At 43.9% G+C, this 20,757-nt stretch overlaps 1 protein-coding gene across 2 annotated transcripts in view; it reads left to right on the top strand.

Annotated features, from left to right (window-relative positions):
- The first annotated feature begins 254 nt into the window (after positions 1–254).
- LOC137369196 (guanine nucleotide-binding protein G(q) subunit alpha-like) overlaps positions 255–20,757 on the top strand; it is a 266,092-nt gene continuing 245,589 nt past the window's right edge. The window contains exon 1 of one of the 2 annotated variants that reach the window (XM_068029996.1): positions 255–1,382. In XM_068029996.1, coding sequence (XP_067886097.1) covers positions 1,247–1,382 — 136 coding nt within the window. In that variant the 5' untranslated portion in view covers positions 255–1,246. The remainder of the gene's footprint in view (positions 1,383–20,757) is intronic. The other variant, XM_068029997.1, reaches the window with a different exon arrangement.

Below are 20,757 nucleotides of genomic sequence, written 5' to 3'. Positions count from 1 at the left end.
ATATCCACTGCTTTTATATATAAAACGTTTTTATGTTATTGAATCATGTTGATAAAATACTATTGTGGTCTTAATAAGTTAATGGCAACATGGGATTTCCATACGTATCAAAATTACACATATTAATTCAGTAATATCTTGTCATTTTGACTTGTTTCGGGATGGATGTGAATTCCTATAAGGAATGTCCTCTTGTTACTCCGCGGATGTGATGATCACTGGAATACAGAAAAGGTCGATTGAAATTGACCGAGATGAACATCTCGACACAGTCTGGACTGTTTCCACCGACTTCCAACTACTCTTAACATTAAGTGATGTCCAGTCGATATACCTCGGCAAGAAAAACAAAAAGTCGTGGCCGGAATTGCTACTTTTTGCCACAGTTTTCCACCCATCTCTGTGCGGAATTAATTTAAAAGTCTGTTTCTCGTCATAAAATCAACCCGCTATCGATTCACAGCGTCATTTTATGCACGGAGAGCCACCGTGGTTCATAATAAAATTAGGGATGAAGGAGCTGTGAAAAAAAAAAATGTATTATATGAAAATGGGAAATTATGTAAAAACGGCCATCTGGGAATAAAATATGGTGGCGGGGAAAGAAAAGAGGGCGCAGTGTTAGAGCACTCTTCTTCTTTGGTTTGTATTTTCCTGTTGTTTTGAACGTGCTGCCAAGGTGTGTGCAGTAATTGTGATTTTGCAGCTGCATTGCCAGTGTCTCCAGTCAGAGAGGGAGGGGAGGTGCTGTCCGCCATATTCGCTCCAGCTTACCACGCCCGTGGCTCTGGCGGAAAGCAGTAGGAGGGGAAGGAAGAGAAGTCTTCCCTCTCTGCTCGGCTTCGAAAACTCGCAGCCAACCTAACGGGAGAAAGTGCCGGCGATACTGGGTCGACAACCGGGCAATTATATATTTGTTTTTTTTTAATAAATGTTTAAAAAAAGTGAAAAAGGTTGCGGCAGGATTATAGAGTTGCATCCCTTCACGGCGTGAGGAGAACATCAACGAGAGCGACTCAGACCCTCCCCTCCCGAGGTTTGGATTTCAAAATTTATCAGCGTTAGCCCTTCTCTCGGCGTGTGCTAGTTTTTCATCGTCTCCCCCCGCCATCCCCGTGAATTCTCCATGTTTAGTGAGGTTGTGGAAGACTGAGAGGAGACCCCCCCCCCCCCTACTCTACAGTCTTTCCCCCTTCCCCTCCCCTCAAACATACACGGAGAAACACACACACACCCAGTCGGCTACATGACTCTCGACTCCATCATGGCGTGTTGCCTGAGCGAAGAGGCGAAAGAAGCCAAAAGGATCAACGCGGAGATCGAGAGGCAGCTGCGGAGAGACAAGCGGGATGCGCGCAGAGAGCTCAAACTGCTGCTGCTCGGTGAGTCTTGTAGATGGCGGAGGGGAGGGGTCGTTAAAATAACTTCCAATTTAAAAAATGTAAACTCTTTTTTTTTTGATCGCCGCCTCCCCCCCCCCCGGGGGAATGTAACGGACTGTGTGCGTCCCGCTTTTCTTCAGTCAGTCGGATATCTGTAGTGGGCTGCGGGTTGTTAACCTGACATTTGTGCGTGTTTATTTATTTACTTTTAATGTAGTAGGAGTTGTTTGTGGTGAAATTGAATTTCCGCGATCTGGATGCGTACCCAGAATGGGAGGGAGTTAAGGTTATGTTTAATAATTACAGTATCTTGTAGGCAAACACCAGAATAGCCGGCCTATTGCAGTGATGGCTTGTATTGAAGTGGTAATCAGAATTCTTTAAATGGAGCCCTTTTACATTAGAATAGTGCTGTCGTCATGTTTGGCCAATTTCTGTAATCTGGGGTGTGAATAGTGTTTTACATCATGTTCATGTTACTGGAATCTTGTAGATATTAAGCCCTTCATTTTTCATCCATACAGTTTGTATATTGCTAAATATAAAGGAAATGCTGATACTGACAGTATATAACTTGTGCATTTACATTGTGAAATTTGACTTGAAGCGTTGCTCGTGCAGGAAAGCTTATTTGGTGTTCTCAATACATTCGTCTGTTTTTATCAGGTGATGTTGTAGGTGATGCGTTGCACAACGTACTGGGTTTAACCAAAGACGATGCAATTGTATTGTAATAACACAAGGATTGTACAATTGCTATAGATAAGCTAATTAAAATTACCTGAGCAAGTCAACTCATGATTCAACATGCTTTTTTATGGGGAGATTGAATAAATGTCTTTGGTAATGCCCCATGCAAAAAATATTAAAAAATAAATACTTATGACAATCTTTCAAAATCTTGATTGCACACCACAGTATTTCACAAACTGGGACTTCCCAAATACTTCATATTTTTCAATTTGGAGATACAGTATACAGTCCAGTAATTCACACAAGATCAGTAAAATAGTATAGCTGGAACAAGCCTTCAGCAATTAGAAGGCTAAAAGTGGAGAAACACTTTCAAGTTAACTGTACCAAGTGCTTCAAGATAAAGAATGCCAGTTATAAACAAGGGATATTATTGTGCCTCAGATTACATGATTAGATGGATTACTTGATCACATCAGCCAGCGATAACAATCCTATTACATAAATGCCAAACTTTGTCAGAGGAAAAAAAAATCCAAATCAGCAATAAGGGAAGCACCATGGCATGACAGCCTCATTTTAAGGGTGGAAGCATACCTTTAATAACAGAAAAGAGAAGTTTGTGCTTTGAGAAACTTATTTTATTTTGTTGGTGAAAATATGCAGGGCTATATTCAGTAATGTTTGTATCCTTGGTGTTTTGAACTGGAAGCTTTCCTTGATCACCATGTGGCAAGAATTCATCTGTGTGCAGCAAAGAACAGGAATATCCATGGTTCTACCTTTTAAATGTATCTACAGGACTCCATTTGCTAGTCCCTGTAAGCAGTGACATGGTTCTAGGTCAAATGAGATTTCTATTATCTGTTTGGCAGAACAGTGAAGTATATCTTTAGTTTAGTTTAGTTTAGAGATACAGCACTGAAACAGGCCCTTCGGCCCACCGAGTCTGTGCCGACCATCAACCACCCATTTATACGAATCCTACACCAATCCCATATTCCTACCACATCCCTACCTGTCCCTATATTTCCCTACCACCTATCTATACTAGGGACAATTTATAATGGCCAATTTACCTACCAACCTGCAAGTCTTTTGGCTTGTGGGAGGAAACCGGAGCACCCGGAGAAAACCCACGCAGACACAGGGAGAACTTGCAAACTCCACACAGGCAGTACCCAGAATTGAACCCGGATCGCTGGAGCTGTGAGGCTGCGGTGCTAACCACTGCGCCACTGTGCCACCCCTGAAACATTCCCAATGTGCCTGTATAGTCAAACTTCTGCACCTGATGTATTCAAGCTTGTGGTTACTACCGGTGTAATCAAATCAGCATAAAATATTACTTGACTGTAATATATCCATTCTGTTCTGTGAACTAAATGTTATTAACCCGTGCCAACTTTGTGTGTCAAGATAGAATTGGCATGGTGCTCATAGCCTCCCTCCCCCAACATATTGATTTAAGAATAATAGGTAAAAATGAGTGGGAGAAGTATCAGTACATGTCGCATGAGTTGTTATTTTGACAAGCCACATCCAAATCTCATTTCTATGTGAGACATTGAGTCTTCAGCCTGCTACCAAAGTATTTTACTGTTTTCAAATCGATTTTTAGAAGGCTGAACCATCTGATTTTGTATGGATCTAGTTTGTATCATAGTGGATGACATCATTACACCAAGTAAAGCTTAAAATAGCATTTGAAGCTAGAATAACCATTAATTGCAGCAGCATTGGGTTAGAAGGTTGAAGTAGAGGAATGCGGATGATGCAATTAAAGATTCCAATGCGGCATCCACAATGACTATACCAGGCGTTTGGGTTGTGCTTCTGGCTGCATTAATGTTCTTGTCAGTGTGAACTAGTATTTCTTCAAGGGTATTGACTGACAGATCTTAAAGTTTGTGTGTGGGTGTCGCTGAACATAACTTGTTATGTTTATATTAACAGTGCTGTATTAATAAATATGGATGTTATCACCATTGTTGACCCTCTATTGCAGACTCTTGAATAATATGAATGCAATTGGTTATGTCTAGCAATGCGTTATAACTATCTCTCCACCAATGCTAACCAGATAAATGCAAGTTGGGGATCTTTTATCATTTTATTGTGTGTCATTACGATCTCCTGAGACCATATGAAAAATATAATCTTAGGCTTTTAAAATAATAGAAACTGTTAAAAGCATACATGACAGTTTTGAAGAGTTGCTGTTATGCATTCGTCCCCTGTAGCTAGGTACAAATATCACACTTGACATACAAGAGCAGGAAAGATATCGTGGGATTTTAGTGGCCAGGTCACTAAAACCATCAGTACCATGATCCCAGGCTGTTTTAAAAAAAAAAAAATTAACACAATGTTGGGTGCATGGTAAACAATATAACATAAGACATAAAGAAAGAACTTGCATTTATATAGTGCCTTTCATGAGCTCTTTGTTCCAAGCCATTTGACAGCCAATTAAATATTTTTGAAGTGAACTGTTGCAGGAAATGTGGAAGCCAAGTTGAACACAGGAAAATCTTACCAACAGCAATGCGACAATGATCAAGTGACCTGTTTTAGTGCGGTTGGTTGAAGGATAATAATTGGCCAGAACGCTTGGGAGAACTCTTCTTCAACATAGGGCAGCACAGTGGCGCAGTGGTTAGCACTGCAGCCTCACAGCTCCAGAGACCCGGGTTCGATTCCGGGTACTGCCTGTGTGGAGTGTGCAAGTTCTCCCTGTGTCTGCGTGGGTTTTCTCCGGGTGCTCCGGTTTCCTCCCACAAGCCAAAAGACTTGCAGGTTGATAGGTAAATTGGCCATTATAAATTGTCACTAGTATCGGTAGGTGGTAGGGAAATATAGGGACAGGTAGGGATGTTTGTTGGGAATATGGGATTAGTTTCGGATTAGTATAAAATGGGTGGTTGATGTTCGGCACAGACTCGGTGGGCCGAAGGGCCTGTTTCAGTGCTGTATCTCTAATCTAATCAAAAAAAAACATAGTACCATGGGATCTTTTATGTCCACCTGAGAGGACAGACAGGCCAGGCTTCAACGTCTGATTCAAAAGACTGAAGTGGTTCGATTTTGTGCACAAGTATCTGCAATGAGACTTAAACCTGCAACCTTCTGATTCAGTCACGAGTGCTACGCCAGTTACACCTGAAATCTAAATCCAGAGAGGGCATTTTAAAAACTCTATTTGATCTTGGTGCGATTAAATCTTCATACTGTGTGCAGTTTGGTCTTCCTGTTTCAGAAAGCAGGTACAGAGGAGGGCTACACTGTTCATCCAAGAACTTAAAGGAATAACCTCAGAGGAAAGGTTGACAATCCGAAGTCTTTCTAAAGAGTCATGGTCATTTACGGCACAGAAGGAGACCATTTGGCTGATCAAGTCCATGCCGGCTCTCCACAGAGCAGTCCAGTCAGTCCCACTCTCCTGCTTGGTCCCCATAGCCCTGCAAGTTTCTTTCCTTCAAGTGGCCATCTAAATTCCTTTTGAAATTATTGATTGTCTCCACTTTTATCACTCTCGTGGGCAGAGTGTTCCAGGTCATTACCACCCGCTGCATAAAATAAAAGTTCTTGCTCACATTCCCCTGCATCTCTTTCCCCAAAACCTTCAATCTGTGTCCCCTAGGTCCTTGTACCATCAGTTAATAGTCATTTTAATTCTCCACCTTTGCTCCCACTCTGATATTTCTGGTCTCAGCCTCCTGCAGTATTCCAATGAAGTTCAATGTAAGCTCAAGAAACAGCACTTCATCTTTTGATTAGGTGCCTTACAGCCTTCCACACTCAACATTGAGTTCAGCAATTTCAGTTCATATTCTCTTTTCCCCCATTTTTTCCAGGCAGCATCTGTTGGGGATAATTCAGCTATTCCCATTTATAGCTCCTCTACACCCATATTTGGCTTATTTGTCCCATTACAATCTCCATTTGCCTTGCAACATCATCCCTGTTGTTTAATCTCTGCTGCCTTCCACCCTATCACAGACCTTCCCATTTGTTGTTGCCCACCCCCACCCCCTACCATTTCCCTGCCTCTGTAGTTGCTTAAGACATGTTAGATCTCTCTCACTTTTTGCAGTTTTGACGAAAGGTCATTGACCAGAAATGTTAACTCTGTTTTACTCTTCACAGATACCAAGTATTTCCAGCATCTTCTGTTTTTCATCACCGATGTAAGTTCCTGGATTTTGGAAGGCAGGAAACAAGTAACTGTTTTACAAGAGATTATAAAATAGATTAATTGAACTTCCCTACTTCAATTGTGGTCTTTCGACGACTTTTTCTCCTTCTTTGGCCTCCTTATCTCGAGAGACAATGGGTAAGCGCCTGGAGGTGGTCAGTGGTTTGTGGAGCAGCGCCTGGAGTGGCTATAAAGGCCAATTCTAGAGTGGCAGACTCTTCCACAGGTGCTGCAGAAAAATTTGTTTGTCGGGGCTGTTACACAGTTGGCTCTCTCCTTGCGCTTTTGTCTTTTTTCCTGCCAACTGCTAAGTCTCTTCGACTCGCCACATTTTAGCCCCGCCTTTATGGCTGCCCGCCAGCTCTGGTGAACGCTGGCTACTGACTCCCACGACTTGTAATCAATGTCACAGGACTTCATGTCGCGTTTGCAGACGTCTTTAAAGCGGAGACATGGACGGCCGGTGGGTCTGATACCAGTGGCGAACTCGCTGTACAATGTGTCTTTGGGGATCCTGCCATCTTCCATGCGGCTCACATGGCCAAGCTATCTCAAGCGCCGCTGACTCAGTAGTGTGTATAAGCTGGGGATGTTGGCCGCCTCGAGGACTTCTGTGTTGGAGATATGGTCCTGCCACCGGAGGCAGCGAAGATAGAATGAATTGAGACGTCGCTCTTGGCTGACATACGTTGTCCAGGCCTCGCTGCCATAGAGCAAGGTACTGAGGACACAGGCCTGATACACTCGGACTTTTGTGTTCCGTGTCAGTGCGTCATTTTCCCACACTCTTGGCCAGTCTGGACATAGCAGTGGAAGCCTTTCCCATGCGCTTGTTGATTTCTGCATCGAGAGACAGGTTACTGGTGATAGTTGAGCCTAGGTAGGTGAACTCTTGAACCACTTCCAGAGTGTGGTCGCCAATATTGATGGATGGAGCATTTCTGACGTCCTGCCCCATGATGTTCGTTTTCTTGAGGCTGATGGTTAGGCCAAATTCATTGTAGGCAGCCGCAAACCTGTCGATGAGACTCTGGAGGCACTCTTCAGTGTGAGATGTTAAAGCGGCATCGTCAGCAAAGAGGAGTTCCCTGATGAGGACTTTCTGTACTTTGGACTTCGCTCTTAGACGGGCAAGGTTGAACAACCTGCCCCTTGATCTTGTGTGGAGGAAAATTCCTTCTTCTGAAGACTTGAACGCATGTGAGAGCAGCAGGGAGAAGAAAATCCCAAAAAGTGTGGGTGCGAGAACACAGTCCTGTTTCACGCCACTCAGGATAGGAAAGGGGTCTGATGAGGTGCCGCCATGTTGAATTGTGCCTTTCATATTGTCATGGAATGAGGTGATACTTAGTAGCTTTGGTGGACATCCGATCTTTTCTAGTAGTCTGAAGAGACCACGTCTGCTGACGAGGTCAAAGGCTTTGGTGAAATCAATGAAAGCAATGTAGAGGGGAATCTGTTGTTCGCGGCATTTCTCCTGTATCTGACGAAGGGAGAACAGCATGTCAATGGTCGATCTCTCTGCACGAAAGCCACACTGTGCCTCAGGGTAGACGTGCTCGGCCAGCTTCTGGAGCCTGTTTAGAGCGACTCGAGCAAAGACTTTCCCCACTATGCTGAGCAGGGAGATTCCACGGTAGTTGTTGCAGTCACCTTTGTTTTTATAGAGGGTGGTGATATTGGCATCGCGCATGTCCTGAGGTACTACTCCCTCGTCCCAGCACAGGCATAGCAGTTCATGTAGTGCTGAGAGTATAGCAGGCTTGGCACTCTTGATTATTTCAGGGGTAATGCTGTCCTTCCCAGGGGCTTTTCCGCTGGCTAGAGGATCAATGGCATCACTGAGTTCCGATTTTGTTGGCTGTATGTCCAGCTCATCCATGACTGGTAGAGGCTGGGCTGCATTGAGGGCGGTCTCAGTGACAACATTCTCCCTGGAGTACAGTTCTAGGTAGTGCTTAACCCAGCGGTCCATTTGTTTGCATTGGTCAGTGATTATGTCCCCTGATTTAGATTTGAGGGGGGCGATCTTCTTGATGGTTGGCCCAAAAGCTCTCTTAATGCCATCATACATTCCTCTGATGTTTCCGGTGTCTGAGGCCAGCTGAATATGACCGTATAGGTGTTGCCAGTTGTTCTTTGTGCAGTGCTTCTGGCTGCTTTAAGTGCTACGGATGTTAGCTCGCTGGGGGCTTTCTTGTAGTTCAACAGTGCAATGCGCTTAGCGGCTATGACAGGTTCCAGCTCTTCAATATGAGATTGAAACCAATCTGCATTTCTCTTCGCACGTTTGCCGTAGGTGGTCAAAGCTGACTCATAGATGGCGTCTCTGATGTGGGCCCACTTGGTCTCAGCATCCCCTGTGGGAGTGTTTTGAAGGGCTTTGGACTATTACATATATAATTGATCAAAAGGTTCAAATGTTAATTGGTTTCTATACTTATCAAAAATATACCTTGATGTTGTACAGGATGTGGTGCACATACAATCCAACCAAGATAGAAACTATTGTGGTTAACAGAAAATAAAGCTTTCAAAACCAAACAAGATTAGAAACTAAGCATTGATTCGCAGGTGTTTTTTCTCTAAAGGTTGCTAAGTTCTTGATACCAACCATTCTTTCGAAGTCTCTAAAGATAATTTACATCCCTTTCAAAAAAGTTGACAAGTGACAGATTTAATTCACTTACATATTTAAAAAGAAATTCAAGATTAACTGCAATATTTATTGAAATATAAAACCATAGAATCATGCAACAATACAGCACAGAATAAGGCCATTTGGGCCATTATGACACTGTCAGCTCTTTGAAATAACTGCTGTATTAGTCCCTCTCCCGCGCCTCTTTTCCCATTGCTCGTCAAATTTTCCACCTTCACGTAATTATCCAACACCCTCTTGAAAAAGTTATTATTGAATTTTTTACCACTTTCTCAGTCAGTATATTCCAGATCATAAAAACTCAATGTAAAAAAGTTTTTCCTTCATGTCGTCTCTGGTTCTTTTGCCAATTATCTTAAATCTGTGCCCACTGGTTATTGAACCTTGTTCAAAAAAAGGGTGTAAAGATAAACACAGCAACAATAGGCCGGTCAGTTTAATCTCGACAGTGGAGAAGCTTTTAAAGGCGATAATCCAGGACAAAATTGTCACTTGGACAAGTGCGGATTAATTAGGGAAAGCCAGCATGGATTTTTTAAAGGTAAATCGTTTTGATGAGGTAACAGAGAGGGTTGATGAGGGTAATGCAGTTGATGTGTATATGCACTTCCAGAAGCCGTTTGATTAAAGTGCCACATAATAGATTTAGCAACAATGTTGGACCCCATGGAATAAAAAGTGAAGTGGCAGGATGGATACGAAGCTGGCTGAGTGACAGGAAACAGAGTAGTGGTGAATGGTTGTTTTTCAGACTGGAGGAAGGTATATAGTGGGGTTCTCTCAGAGGTCTGTACTAGGACCACTGCTTCTCGTGATTCATATTAATGACTAGACCTGGGTGTACAGGGCGCAATTTCAAATTTCAGATGGCACAAAACATGCAAGTATTGTGAACTGTGAGGAGGATAGTGATAGACTTCAAAAGGATATAGACAGAGTGGTGGAATGGGCAGGCACAGGGTAGATGAAATTTAATGCAGAGATGTGTGAAAAGAATGAGAGTTTATACAATAATGCATTTAAAATTATGAAGGGTACGAACAAATTGGATTCAAGTAGATTTTTCTGCAGTGTACAGAATATAAGCACATATGTTTATAACTTAAGGGAATGAAACTAAACTAGAAATGCAGAAGCAATTTTTTCACTAAAATGGATGGTAAGAACATGGAACAGATTATCAGCATGGGTAGTGGAACAAGATAGCTTAATGGGATTCAAGAAGGAATTAAACAAATTCTTGTCAACAAATAGGATTCAAGGTTCATAGAAATGCACCAGGGAACAATGTGGATAGCTGGGCTAGATTTACCAATGGTATTCCTAGCTGAAACTGTCACTGTTTACTGTAAGCCTGTCATATTCAGTACTGATGGTGCTCTCGAGGCCTGCTGTTTTAGGAGTGTAAATTAGTTGAATTCATTTTTAGTTGTAAGAACAGAGCAAACTTTGTGGACAGAAATCCTCATTTCTGTAACAGAATAATTGAAATTGCACTGTGTTCTTCAAATATATAGCATAAACTGTTATCAGTGTATTGTAAAACTAAATTTATCTGGAGAAATGTGTCATGATGTCATCAAAAACTTTATACCTTGTAGCTTTAAAATTTCTTGCCAGTTTTGTCATATATTTATTTTATATATAAAATGAATGTATAGTGAACAGTCCTCCCGGCCACAATTTACTTATCTGTAAAAGCAGTGGCTTGTTTTAATGTGCTGCGTCACTCAATTAGCTATTCTTTACATGTTAGCTTAATTTCAACTGGGAATTTGACAATAGGCACATCAGTGAGTCTGATTCCGTAATGGCATTAATGAGTGATCAGCAATTCGTTATCCCTTTTGGGTATACTGAAAGTAATTGTAGTCTCCATACTATTGTGCTGATTAAGTCACGGATTTGAGGTTGAAGCTTGGAGCTTGCTGCTTTGCATGGCTTCGTACCTAACGATAGTTCATTTCAGATATGTCATGTATAGTTTTATCACATTGAGGTGAGCAAGTTGAACATTCTCATGTTTTGAAGTAAGTGTAGGTGATATCTTTGCATATAACCTGAAGGCATGTAGGATCACATGGCAGATGTTGTAGAACTACATTTTCTTTAGACAGTGAATTACTGAAGGAAAGAACTTGTGAAGTATTTTGGAATATCCAGAGAGACATAAGATGCTCTACGTCTATTCAACTATTATATGGGTAAACATGACAAACTCTCCCAAACAGCAGATGAGATGAAGTGCACAGTTTTTGGTGGTGTTGGTTGAAGGAGTAATATTGACCAGAATATGGAGAAAATTCTCTCCACCTAATAGTGCCATGGGATTTTTTATATCCGCAGAATCACTGCAACAGACAGACTGAGCCTCATCTGAAAGATGGCACTTCTGACAATGCGGCATTCCTTCAACCACAGCAACTTGCAATTATATGGCCTCTTTAATGTAGTAAGCCACTCTGAGGTTCCTCACAGTAGTGTTATCAAATGGAATTTGAAACAAAGCCACATAAGGAGATATTAGGGAAGATGACCAAAAGCTTGATCAAAGACATAGGTTTTAAGGAGTGTCTTAAAGGAGGAAAGAGAGGTGGAGAGGTTTAGGGAGGGAATTCCAGAGCTTCGGGCTTTAGCAGCTGAAGGTACAGCCACCAGTAGTGGAGCAATTAAAATCAGGGTTGCTGAAGAGACTGGAATTAGAGCATTTCCGATGTCACCAAAAGATATCAACTTGAGAGTAGGAAAGAAGCAACTATATGCAGTACTTGCACGTGGCGATCCCTGCACCACCACCGAGGTTGTGTAGTGGAAGTGTGCTGGGAGAGAGTGAAAAATAACGTACTTGACGCAGGAAGAAAGCAGGTTTGCTGGCTGGCAGATGCCAGAGAGGGAAATCAGTTTCAAAATAAAATTTAATTTGCATCAACGTACGAGTGATTTAGAAATTAAGAATGTGCCACCTGTCTGGTTGTAGTGTTGGAGGAGGTTATAAAGATGGGGAGAGGCAAAGCCATGTAGGATTTTGAAAATGAGGTTCTGCAATGATTGTCAGCCAAGATTATGTACTTGAGTAAAAGCAAAATACTGCGGATGCTGGAAATCTGAAACAAAAACAAGAAATGCTGGATTCACTCAGCAGGTCTGGCAGCATCTGTGGAAAGAGAAGCAGAGTTAACGTTTCGGGTCAGTGACCCTTCTTCGGAACTGACAAATATTAGAAAAGTCACAGATTATAAACAAGTGAGGTGGGGGTGGGGCAAGAGATAACAAAGGAGAAGGTGCAGATTGGACCAGGCCACATAGCTGACCAAAAGGTCACGGAGCAAAGGCAAACAATATGTTAATGGTGTGTTGAAAGACAAAGCATTAGTACAGATTAGGTGTGAATATACTGAAGTGCAAACCTGAAGAAAAACAACCTGAAAAAAACAGTGGGTAAGCAAACTGAACAAACTAAGATGAAATGAAATAAATGCAAAAAAAATTGTAAAATATGTAAAAAGGAATGTTTTAAAAAAAAAAAGGAAGAAAAAATAACTAAAAATGACTAAAAATGAAAGTAAAGTGGGGGGCTGTCATGCTCTGAAATTATTGAACTCAATGTTCAGTCCGGCAGGCTGTAGTGTGCTTAATCGGTAGATGAGATGCTGTTCCTCGAGCTTGTGTTGATGTTCACTGGAACACTGCAGCAATCCCAGGACAGAGATGTGAGCATGAGAGCAGGGGGGAGTGTTGAAATGGCAAGCAACCGGAAGCTCAGGGTCCTGCTTGCGGACTGAGCGGAGATGTTCCGCAAAGCGGTCACCCAGTCTGCGCTTGGTCTCCCCAATGTAGAGGAGACCACATTGTGAGCAGCGAATACAGTATACTACATTGAAAGAAGTACAAGTAAATCGCTGCTTCACCTGAAAGGAGTGTTTGGGGCCTGGGATAGTGAGGAGAGAGGAGGTAAATGGGCAGGTATTACACCTCCTGCGATTGCAAGGGAAGGTGCCCTGGGACGGGGACGAGGTGGTGGGGGTAATGGAGGAGTGGACCAGGGTGTTGCGGAGGGAACGATCCCTTCGGAATGCTGACGGGGAGGGAGGGGAAGATGCGACTGGTAGTGGCATCACGCTGGAGGTGGCGAAAATGGCGGAGGATGATCCTTTGGATATGGAGGCTGGTGGGATGAAAAGTGAGGACAAGGGGAACCCTGTCACGGTTCTGGGAGGGAGGGGAAGGGGTGAGGGTAGAGGTGCGGGGAATGGGTCGGACACGGTTGAGAGCCCTGTCAACCACAGTGGGGGGAAATCCTCGGTTGAGGAAAAAGGTCATATCAGAAGCACCGTCATGGAAGGTAGCATCATCAGAGCAGATGCGTCGGAGACGGAGAAACTGGGAGAATGGAATGGAGTCCTTATAGGAGGTAGGGTGTGAAGAAGTGTAGTCGAGGTAGCTGTGGGAGTCAGTGGGCTTATAATGGATATTGGAAGACAACCTATCCCCAGAGATGGAGACAGAGAAGTCAGGGAAGGGAAGTGTCAGAGATGGACCATGTAAAGGTGAGAGAAGGGTGGAAATTGGAAGCAAAGTTGATAAAGTTTTCTAGTTCGGGGCGGGAGCAGGAAACGGCACCGATTCAGTCATCAATGTACCGGAAAAAGAGTTGGGGGAGGGGGCCTGAGTAGGACTGGAACAAAGAATGCTCGACATATCCCACAAAAAGACAGGCATAACTAGGACCCATGCGGGTACCCATAGCGACACCTTTTACTTGAAGGAAATGCATGGAGTTGAAGGAGAAGTTGTTCAATGTGAGAACAAGTTCAGCCAGGCGGAGGAGGGTGGTGGTGGATGGGGACTGGTTGGGTCTCTGTTCCAGGAAGAAGCGGAGAGCCCTCAAACCATCCTGGTGGGGGATGTAGGTGTAGAGAGATTGGACGTCCATAGTGAAGAGGAGGCGGTTGGGACCAGGAAACTGGAAATTGTCAAAATGACGTAGGGCGTCAGAAGAGTCACGGATGTAGGTGGGAAGAGACTGGACCAGCGAAGAAAAGATAGAGTCTAGATAGGAAGAAATAAGTTCAGTGGGGCAGGAGCAGGCTGACACAATGGGTCTGCCGGGACAGTCCCGTTTGTGGATTTTGGGAAGGAGGTAGAAGCGTGCTGTCCGGGGTTGCAGGACTATGAGGTTGGAAGCTGTAGAGGGAAGATCTCCAGAGGAGATGAGGTCAGTGACAGTCCTTTGGACGGTGGCTTGATGTTCGGTGGTGGGGTCATGGTCCAGAGGGAGGTAGGAAGAGGTGTCTGTGAGTTGGCGTTGAGCTTCTGCAAGGTAGAGGTCGGTACGCCATACAACAACAGCACCACCCTTGTCTGCAGGTTTGATGACCATGTCGGGGTTAGACCTGAGAGAACGGAGTGCCTCAAGTTCAGAGGGGGACAGGTTAGAGTGAGTGAGGGGGGCAGAGAAATTGAGACGACCAATGTCTCGCCGACAGTTTGCAATGAAGAGATCAAGAGCGGGTAAGAGGCCAGGGGGAGGGGTCCAGGTAGAGGGAGAATGCTGGAGGCGGGTGAATGGGTCTGCTGGTCGGGGGGAGGACTCCTGGTCGAAGAAGTGAGCCCGGAGGCGGAGGCGACGGAAGAAGAGCTCAACGTCATGCCGAGCGCGAAATTCATTGAGGTGGGGGCGTAAGGGGATAAAACTGAGACCTTTGCTGAGTACAGAACGCTCAGCATCAGAGAGGGGGAGGTCAGAGGGTATAGTGAATACACGGCAAGGGGTCAGATCAGAAGGGGTGGGGTCAGAGGGAAGTGAAGCGGAAGGAGGATCTGGAGGGGCATTAGTCCCCATCAGCTGCTGGAGCTTGCGTTCCTTAACACCTGAAGGGAAGAAAAAAAGTTTTTTGTTAATGCGTCGGATGAGACGTAAGATGAGATGAAACTGCGGAGTAGAACAGCTTTGAGATAAGGTAAGACGGTGCTGCTGGAGAGAGAGGTCCAGTGTGTGCATATGGCGGCGCATAGCACTGAGTGTGGATCTCAGGATGCGGCGAGAGTAGCAGTCCGAGGAACGTTGTATTTCTCGGAGATACCTGTGATCCTGGGTGGTTTCAAAGCATGATGGGTGAAACTGCAGTTGGAATCCACGTGGAATCAGTCGGAGCCGGAGACAGTCACTGAGGAAGGAGATGTGGCTGTGAAAACGAGTTTTGGTAGATACCTTATCGAACACCAGGAGGGAAATAGAAAGCAATGAAGGTGAACAAGGTAAAAGAGACAAACGAAAATCCCGTCGGACAGAAGAGCAGAACTTCTTCAAGGTAGGCATTCCTGGAAGAGAAGTGGCAGTGAATTAAACACTAAAATAAAAGCAAAATACTGCGGATGCTGGAAATCTGAAACAAAAACAAGAAATGCTGGATTCACTCAGCAGGTCTGGCAGCATCTGTGGAAAGAGAAGCAGAGTTAACGTTTATGTACTTGAGTCCCGGAACGGGAGTCATAACTTTCTGATTTGGTTGTTGGACAGCTATTCTGTTATGATTCATCTCGTTACTTTAAACACTGAAGTGTACACACATGCAGCTGGAACAAAGCAGGGTCAGGTCTATATTAAGACATCAGACTTCACAATTCCAGTGTGAGTGCAGCAGACAAGAATCTCACTCAGACTTATACTAATTTTACCATTGATCTCTACATTCCATGCATACCACCAATAAATATTAGCATATCGAAGATGTATTCAAGTGACATCAGAATAGCAACATGGAGCCAGCAAAATTCACTTAGTCCTTCTCAATCCTTTCTAATCATCCTATTACCATGGTTATATTGCGTTCTTGAGCTCTTCCCTTCATTTTATTACCACGTTTATATTATCTTCACAAACTCTTCCAACTTCCCATAAACAAGTGACAAAGCTAAAATATTGCAGACAAGCTTGGATATGGCCGAGTTATTCCGTCATTTTCCTCGAGAAAATATCCTTGTCTTAGGCCTGCTAACACAATACATCCCATGCTCAACAGAAGGCTGTTTTAACTCATCGTGTGCTGATCTCACAAACAGACAAGGGCATCAAGATACTCTCGTAGTGTGAACTCTCGTTTCTGCAGAGGCGAGAGCGACCAACTGACCCAAGCTGACCTAGGAAAGTGAGCAGTTCAATATATCCTCTAATAGTTTTTTTTTTGTGTTGTATCTGTCTATATTTCCATCTTGCCTTTCAGATTGGTTGAGCATTTCTGCTTTTTGTGATTGATAGTTATAGTGTCAATTTCTGACGAAAACAACCACATTGGAACAAAAAAATTCTATACTGACAAAATGACAATATAGAACTTGTGTTAAATGTGCATGGTTCTATCAAAAGCACAATTTCTGTGCAGCACAATAACCACGAGATTTCTTTGCATTTCACCTGCTATTAAAACCAGACAGATGGCATATTCTTCATTTCTAAGTCACTTGTACACTGATGCAAATAAATCTTCTTTTTGAACTGATTGCCCTCTCTGGCATTTGCTGTCCTGACTGGCCAACCAGCTGACCTACTTTCTTTTCAGTGTCAAGTAAGTTATATTCCGCTCTGTCCCAGCACACCCCCACCACACAACCTCAACGGCGGTGCAGTGGTCGCCATGTGCATCACAAGTACTGCAGCCAGAACCTGAGAATGCTTATAAAGAAAGAAAAACTTGCATTTATATAGTGCTTTTCATGACCACTGGATGTCTGGGTGCCTTGCAGCCAGTGAATTACTTTTTGAATTATTGTCACTGTTGTAATGTAAGAAATGGTTTCAGATATCTGGACCATTGGGATCTCTTTAGGGACAGATGGGACCTGTACAAGAAGGACGGGTTGCATCTAAACTGGAGGGGCACAAACATCCTGGCTGCAAGGTTTGCTCGCGTCACTCGGGAGGGTTTAAATTAGTGTGGCAGGGGGGTGGGAACCAGAGCAGTAGGACAGCTAGTGAAATAAATGAGGGGGAACTAGTAAATAAGGCCAGTAAGACGAAGAGGAAGAGCAGGCAGGGAGATGTTGCTGAGCACAGCGGGACTGGTGGTCTGAAGTGCATTTGTTTCAATGCGAGAAGTACATCAGGTAAGGCAGATGAACTTAGAGCTTGGATTAGTACTTGGAGCTATGATGTTGTTGCTATTACAGAGACTTGGTTGAGGGAAGGACAGGATTGGCAGCTAAATGTTCCAGGCTTTAGAAGCTTCAGGCGGGATAGATGGGGATATAAAAGGGGTGGGGGAGTTGCCTTACTGGTTAAGGACAATATCACAGCTGTACTGCGGGAGGACACCTCGGAGGGGTCATGCAGCGAGGCAATATGGGTGGAGCTCAGGAATAGGAAGGGTGCAGTCACTATGTTGGGGGTTTACTACAGGCCTCCCAACAGCCAGCGGGAGGTAGAGGAGCATATGTAGACAGATTTTGGAAAGATGTAAAGGTAACAGGGTTGTAGTGGTGGGTGATTTTAACTTCCCCTATATTGACTGGGACTCACTTAGTGCTAGGGGCTTGGATGGGGCAGAATTTGTAAGGACCATCCAGGAGGGCTTCTTGAAACAATACGTAGATAGGCCAACTAGGGATGGGGCCATACTGGACCTGATATTGGGGAATGAGCACGGCCAGGTGGTTGAAGTTTCAGTAGGGGAGCATTTTGGGAACAGTGACCATAATTCCATAAGTTTTAAGGTACTTGTGGATAAGGATAAGAGTAGTCCTCGGGTGAAGGTGCTAAATTGGGGGAAGGCTAATTAAAACAATATTAGGCAGGAACTGAAGAATTTAGATTGGGGGCGGCTGTTTGAGGGTAAATCAACATGTGGGAGTCTTTCAAACGTCAGTTGATTAGAATCCAGGACCAGCATGTTCCTGTGAGGAAGAAGGATAAGTTTGGCAAGTTTCGGGAACCTTGGATAACGCGGGATATTGTGAGCCTAGTTAAAAAGAAAAAGGAAGCATTCGTAAGGGCTGGAAGGCTAGGGGGAACAGACGAATCCCTTGAGGAATATAAAGACAGTAGGAAGGAACTTAAGCAAGGAGTCAGGAGGGCTAAAAGGGATCATGAGAAGTCATTGGCAGACAGGATTAAGGATAATCCCAAGGCTTTTTATACGTATATAAAGAGCAAGAGGGTAACTAGGGAAAGGGTTGGCCTACTCAAGGACAGAGAAGGGAATCTATGTGTGGAGCCAGAGGAAATGGGCGAAGTACTAAATGAGTACTTTGCATCAGTGTTCACCAAAGAGAAGGACATTGGTGGATGATGAGCCTCGGGAAGGGAGTGCAGATAGTCTCAGTCATCTCATTATCAAAAAGGAGGTGGTGTTGGGTGTCTTGCAAAGCATTAAGGTAGATAAGTCCCCAGGGCCTGATGGGATCTACCCCAGAATACTGAGGGAGGCAAGGGAAGAAATTGCTGGGGCCTTGACCGAAATCTTTGCATCCTCATTGGCTACAGGTGAGGTCACAGAGGACTGGAGAATAGCCAATGTTGTTCCTTTGTTTAAGAAGGATAGCAAGGATAATCCAGGAAATTATAGGCCGGTGAGCCTTACGTCAGTGATAGGGAAACTATTAGAGAGGATTCTTCGGGACAGGGTTTACTCCCATTTGGAAACAAACGAACTTATTAGCGAGGGGCAGCATGGTTTTGTGAAGGGGAGGTCGTGTCTTACTAATTTGATTGAGTTTTTTGAGGAAGTGACGAAGATGATTGATGAAGGAAGGGCAGTGGATGTTATCTATATGGACTTCAGTAAAGCCTTTGACAAGGTCCCTCATGGCAGACTGGTACAAAAGGTGAAGTCACACGGGATCAGAGGTGAGCTGGCAAGATGGATACAGAATTGCCTCAGTCATAGAAGGCATAGGGTAGCAGTGGAAGGGTGCTTTTCTGAATGGAGGAATGTGACTAGTGGTGTTCTGCAGGGATCTGTGCTGGGACCTTTGCTGTTTGTAGTATATATAAATGATTTGGAGGAGAATGTAGCTGGTCTGATTAGTAAGTTTGTGGACGACACAATGGTTGGTGGAGTTGCGGATAGTGATGAAGTTTGTCAAAGGATACAGCAGGATATAGATCGGTTGGAGACTTGGGCGGAGAAATGGCAGATGGAGTTTAATCCGGACAAATGTGAGGTAATGCATTTTGGAAGGTCTAATGCAGGTGGGAAGTATACAGTAAATGGCAGAACCCTTAGGTGTATTGACAGGCAGAGAGATCTGGACATTTAGGTCCACAGGTCACTGAAAGTGGCAACGCGGGTGGATAAGGTAGTCAAGAAGGCATACGGCATACTTGCCTTCATCGGTCGGGGCATAGAGTATAAAAATTGGCAAGTCATGCTGCAGCTGTACAGAACTTTAGTTAGGCCACACTTAGAATATTGCGTGTAATTCTGGTCGCCACACTACCAGAAGGACGTGGAGGCTTTGGAGAGGGTACAGAAGATGTTTACCAGGATGTTGCCTGGTCTGGAGGGCATTAGCTAGGAGGAGAGGTTGGATAAAGTCAGATTGTTTTCACTGGAACGATGGAGGTGGAGGTTCAAAGTCCTGGAACTCCCTAACACAACTGTGGGTGTACCTACACCACACAGACTGCAGCGGTTCAAGAAGGTGACTCACCATCGCCTCAGGCAGTTGGGGATTGGCAATAAATGTTGGCCTTGCCAGTGGCTCCCATATTCCATGAACAAATTAAAGAAAATTATGCAAGAGTCGGTGTAGTTTTACATGAAAAATGAAAGAGGGGGAAAAAATTGAGTGATTGAGGAGAGTATGGTTCTGATGAAAGGTCACAGACCGGAAACGTTAACTCTGTTTCTCTCTCCATGGATGTTGCCATACCTGCTGAGCATTTCTTGCATTTTCAGTTTTATTTCAGATTTCCAGCATCTGCAGTATTTTGCTTTTGTGTGGTGGTAATAGTTGAGGTTTGAAATAAAATATAAATGGTGAAGAATAAGCTGAGGTGGAGAGCCAAATATGGAGCAGTAGAGAGAGAGAGAAGAAATTTTATCACCTCTAAGTCATGTCACATTCCATCCAAACTTGGATCTGCATTGTCACTCTGATCTGATCTAAGTCACTTTTCTTTCATCATTGTGACAAAATCCTGGAGTTCTGTAACGTAATGCAGTTATGACAGGACTGCAGATGTTCAAGAAGGGCACCTAGGGGATGGACAGTAAATTTAGCATTGATAGCATCGCGAGCACGCCAGAACACACATCCAGATGGGGGAAGCTGTGCAGGGCCAGAGAACGAGATGGGGTGGCGGCAACTGACACAGAAGGAAATGACCATAGAAGAGCAAAGAAGGAGATATAGAAATGGATAGAGGGAGCAGAGGAAAGAAAGTAGGGTTAAAGCAGACAAATGGCAGCCAGAAAGAAAAGGTTGGCTGAAGCACCGAGAAGGGACTAGAGGCAAACCGAGTGAACCTTGGAAGAGTCAAGAGCAAGCAAGACAGTCATTGAGCATTGCAAAAGAAGTGGGTCGAAGTTAAGAGGCAGACATGGTGTCAACCACATAGAGAGGTGCAGAGTGCAGTGAAGTTTTACAAATGTAATTGGTTGAATTGCAGAATAATATAAACGGGTAAGGAAATCAAAAATAATAAAAGTGAAATAAATTACTTAATTCTTTTTGCCAGTGTAAACAAAAAATTCTCGAAGGGGAAGAAGACCCAATTTCATTAAACTGAAGGTGGGTGGTACTGTGGAGTATGACGTCTCAGTGCCACCTACCTTGGAGATGCGGATCTGGGAGAAGTGAAAGGAAAATGTAAAGTGTCACGG

This window comes from Heterodontus francisci, chromosome 4, assembly GCF_036365525.1.
Source record: "Heterodontus francisci isolate sHetFra1 chromosome 4, sHetFra1.hap1, whole genome shotgun sequence".
Lineage (NCBI taxonomy): Eukaryota > Metazoa > Chordata > Chondrichthyes > Heterodontiformes > Heterodontidae > Heterodontus > Heterodontus francisci.
Note: the sequence above shows the minus strand (reverse complement) of the source record. Positions and strands in the feature narration are given on the sequence as shown.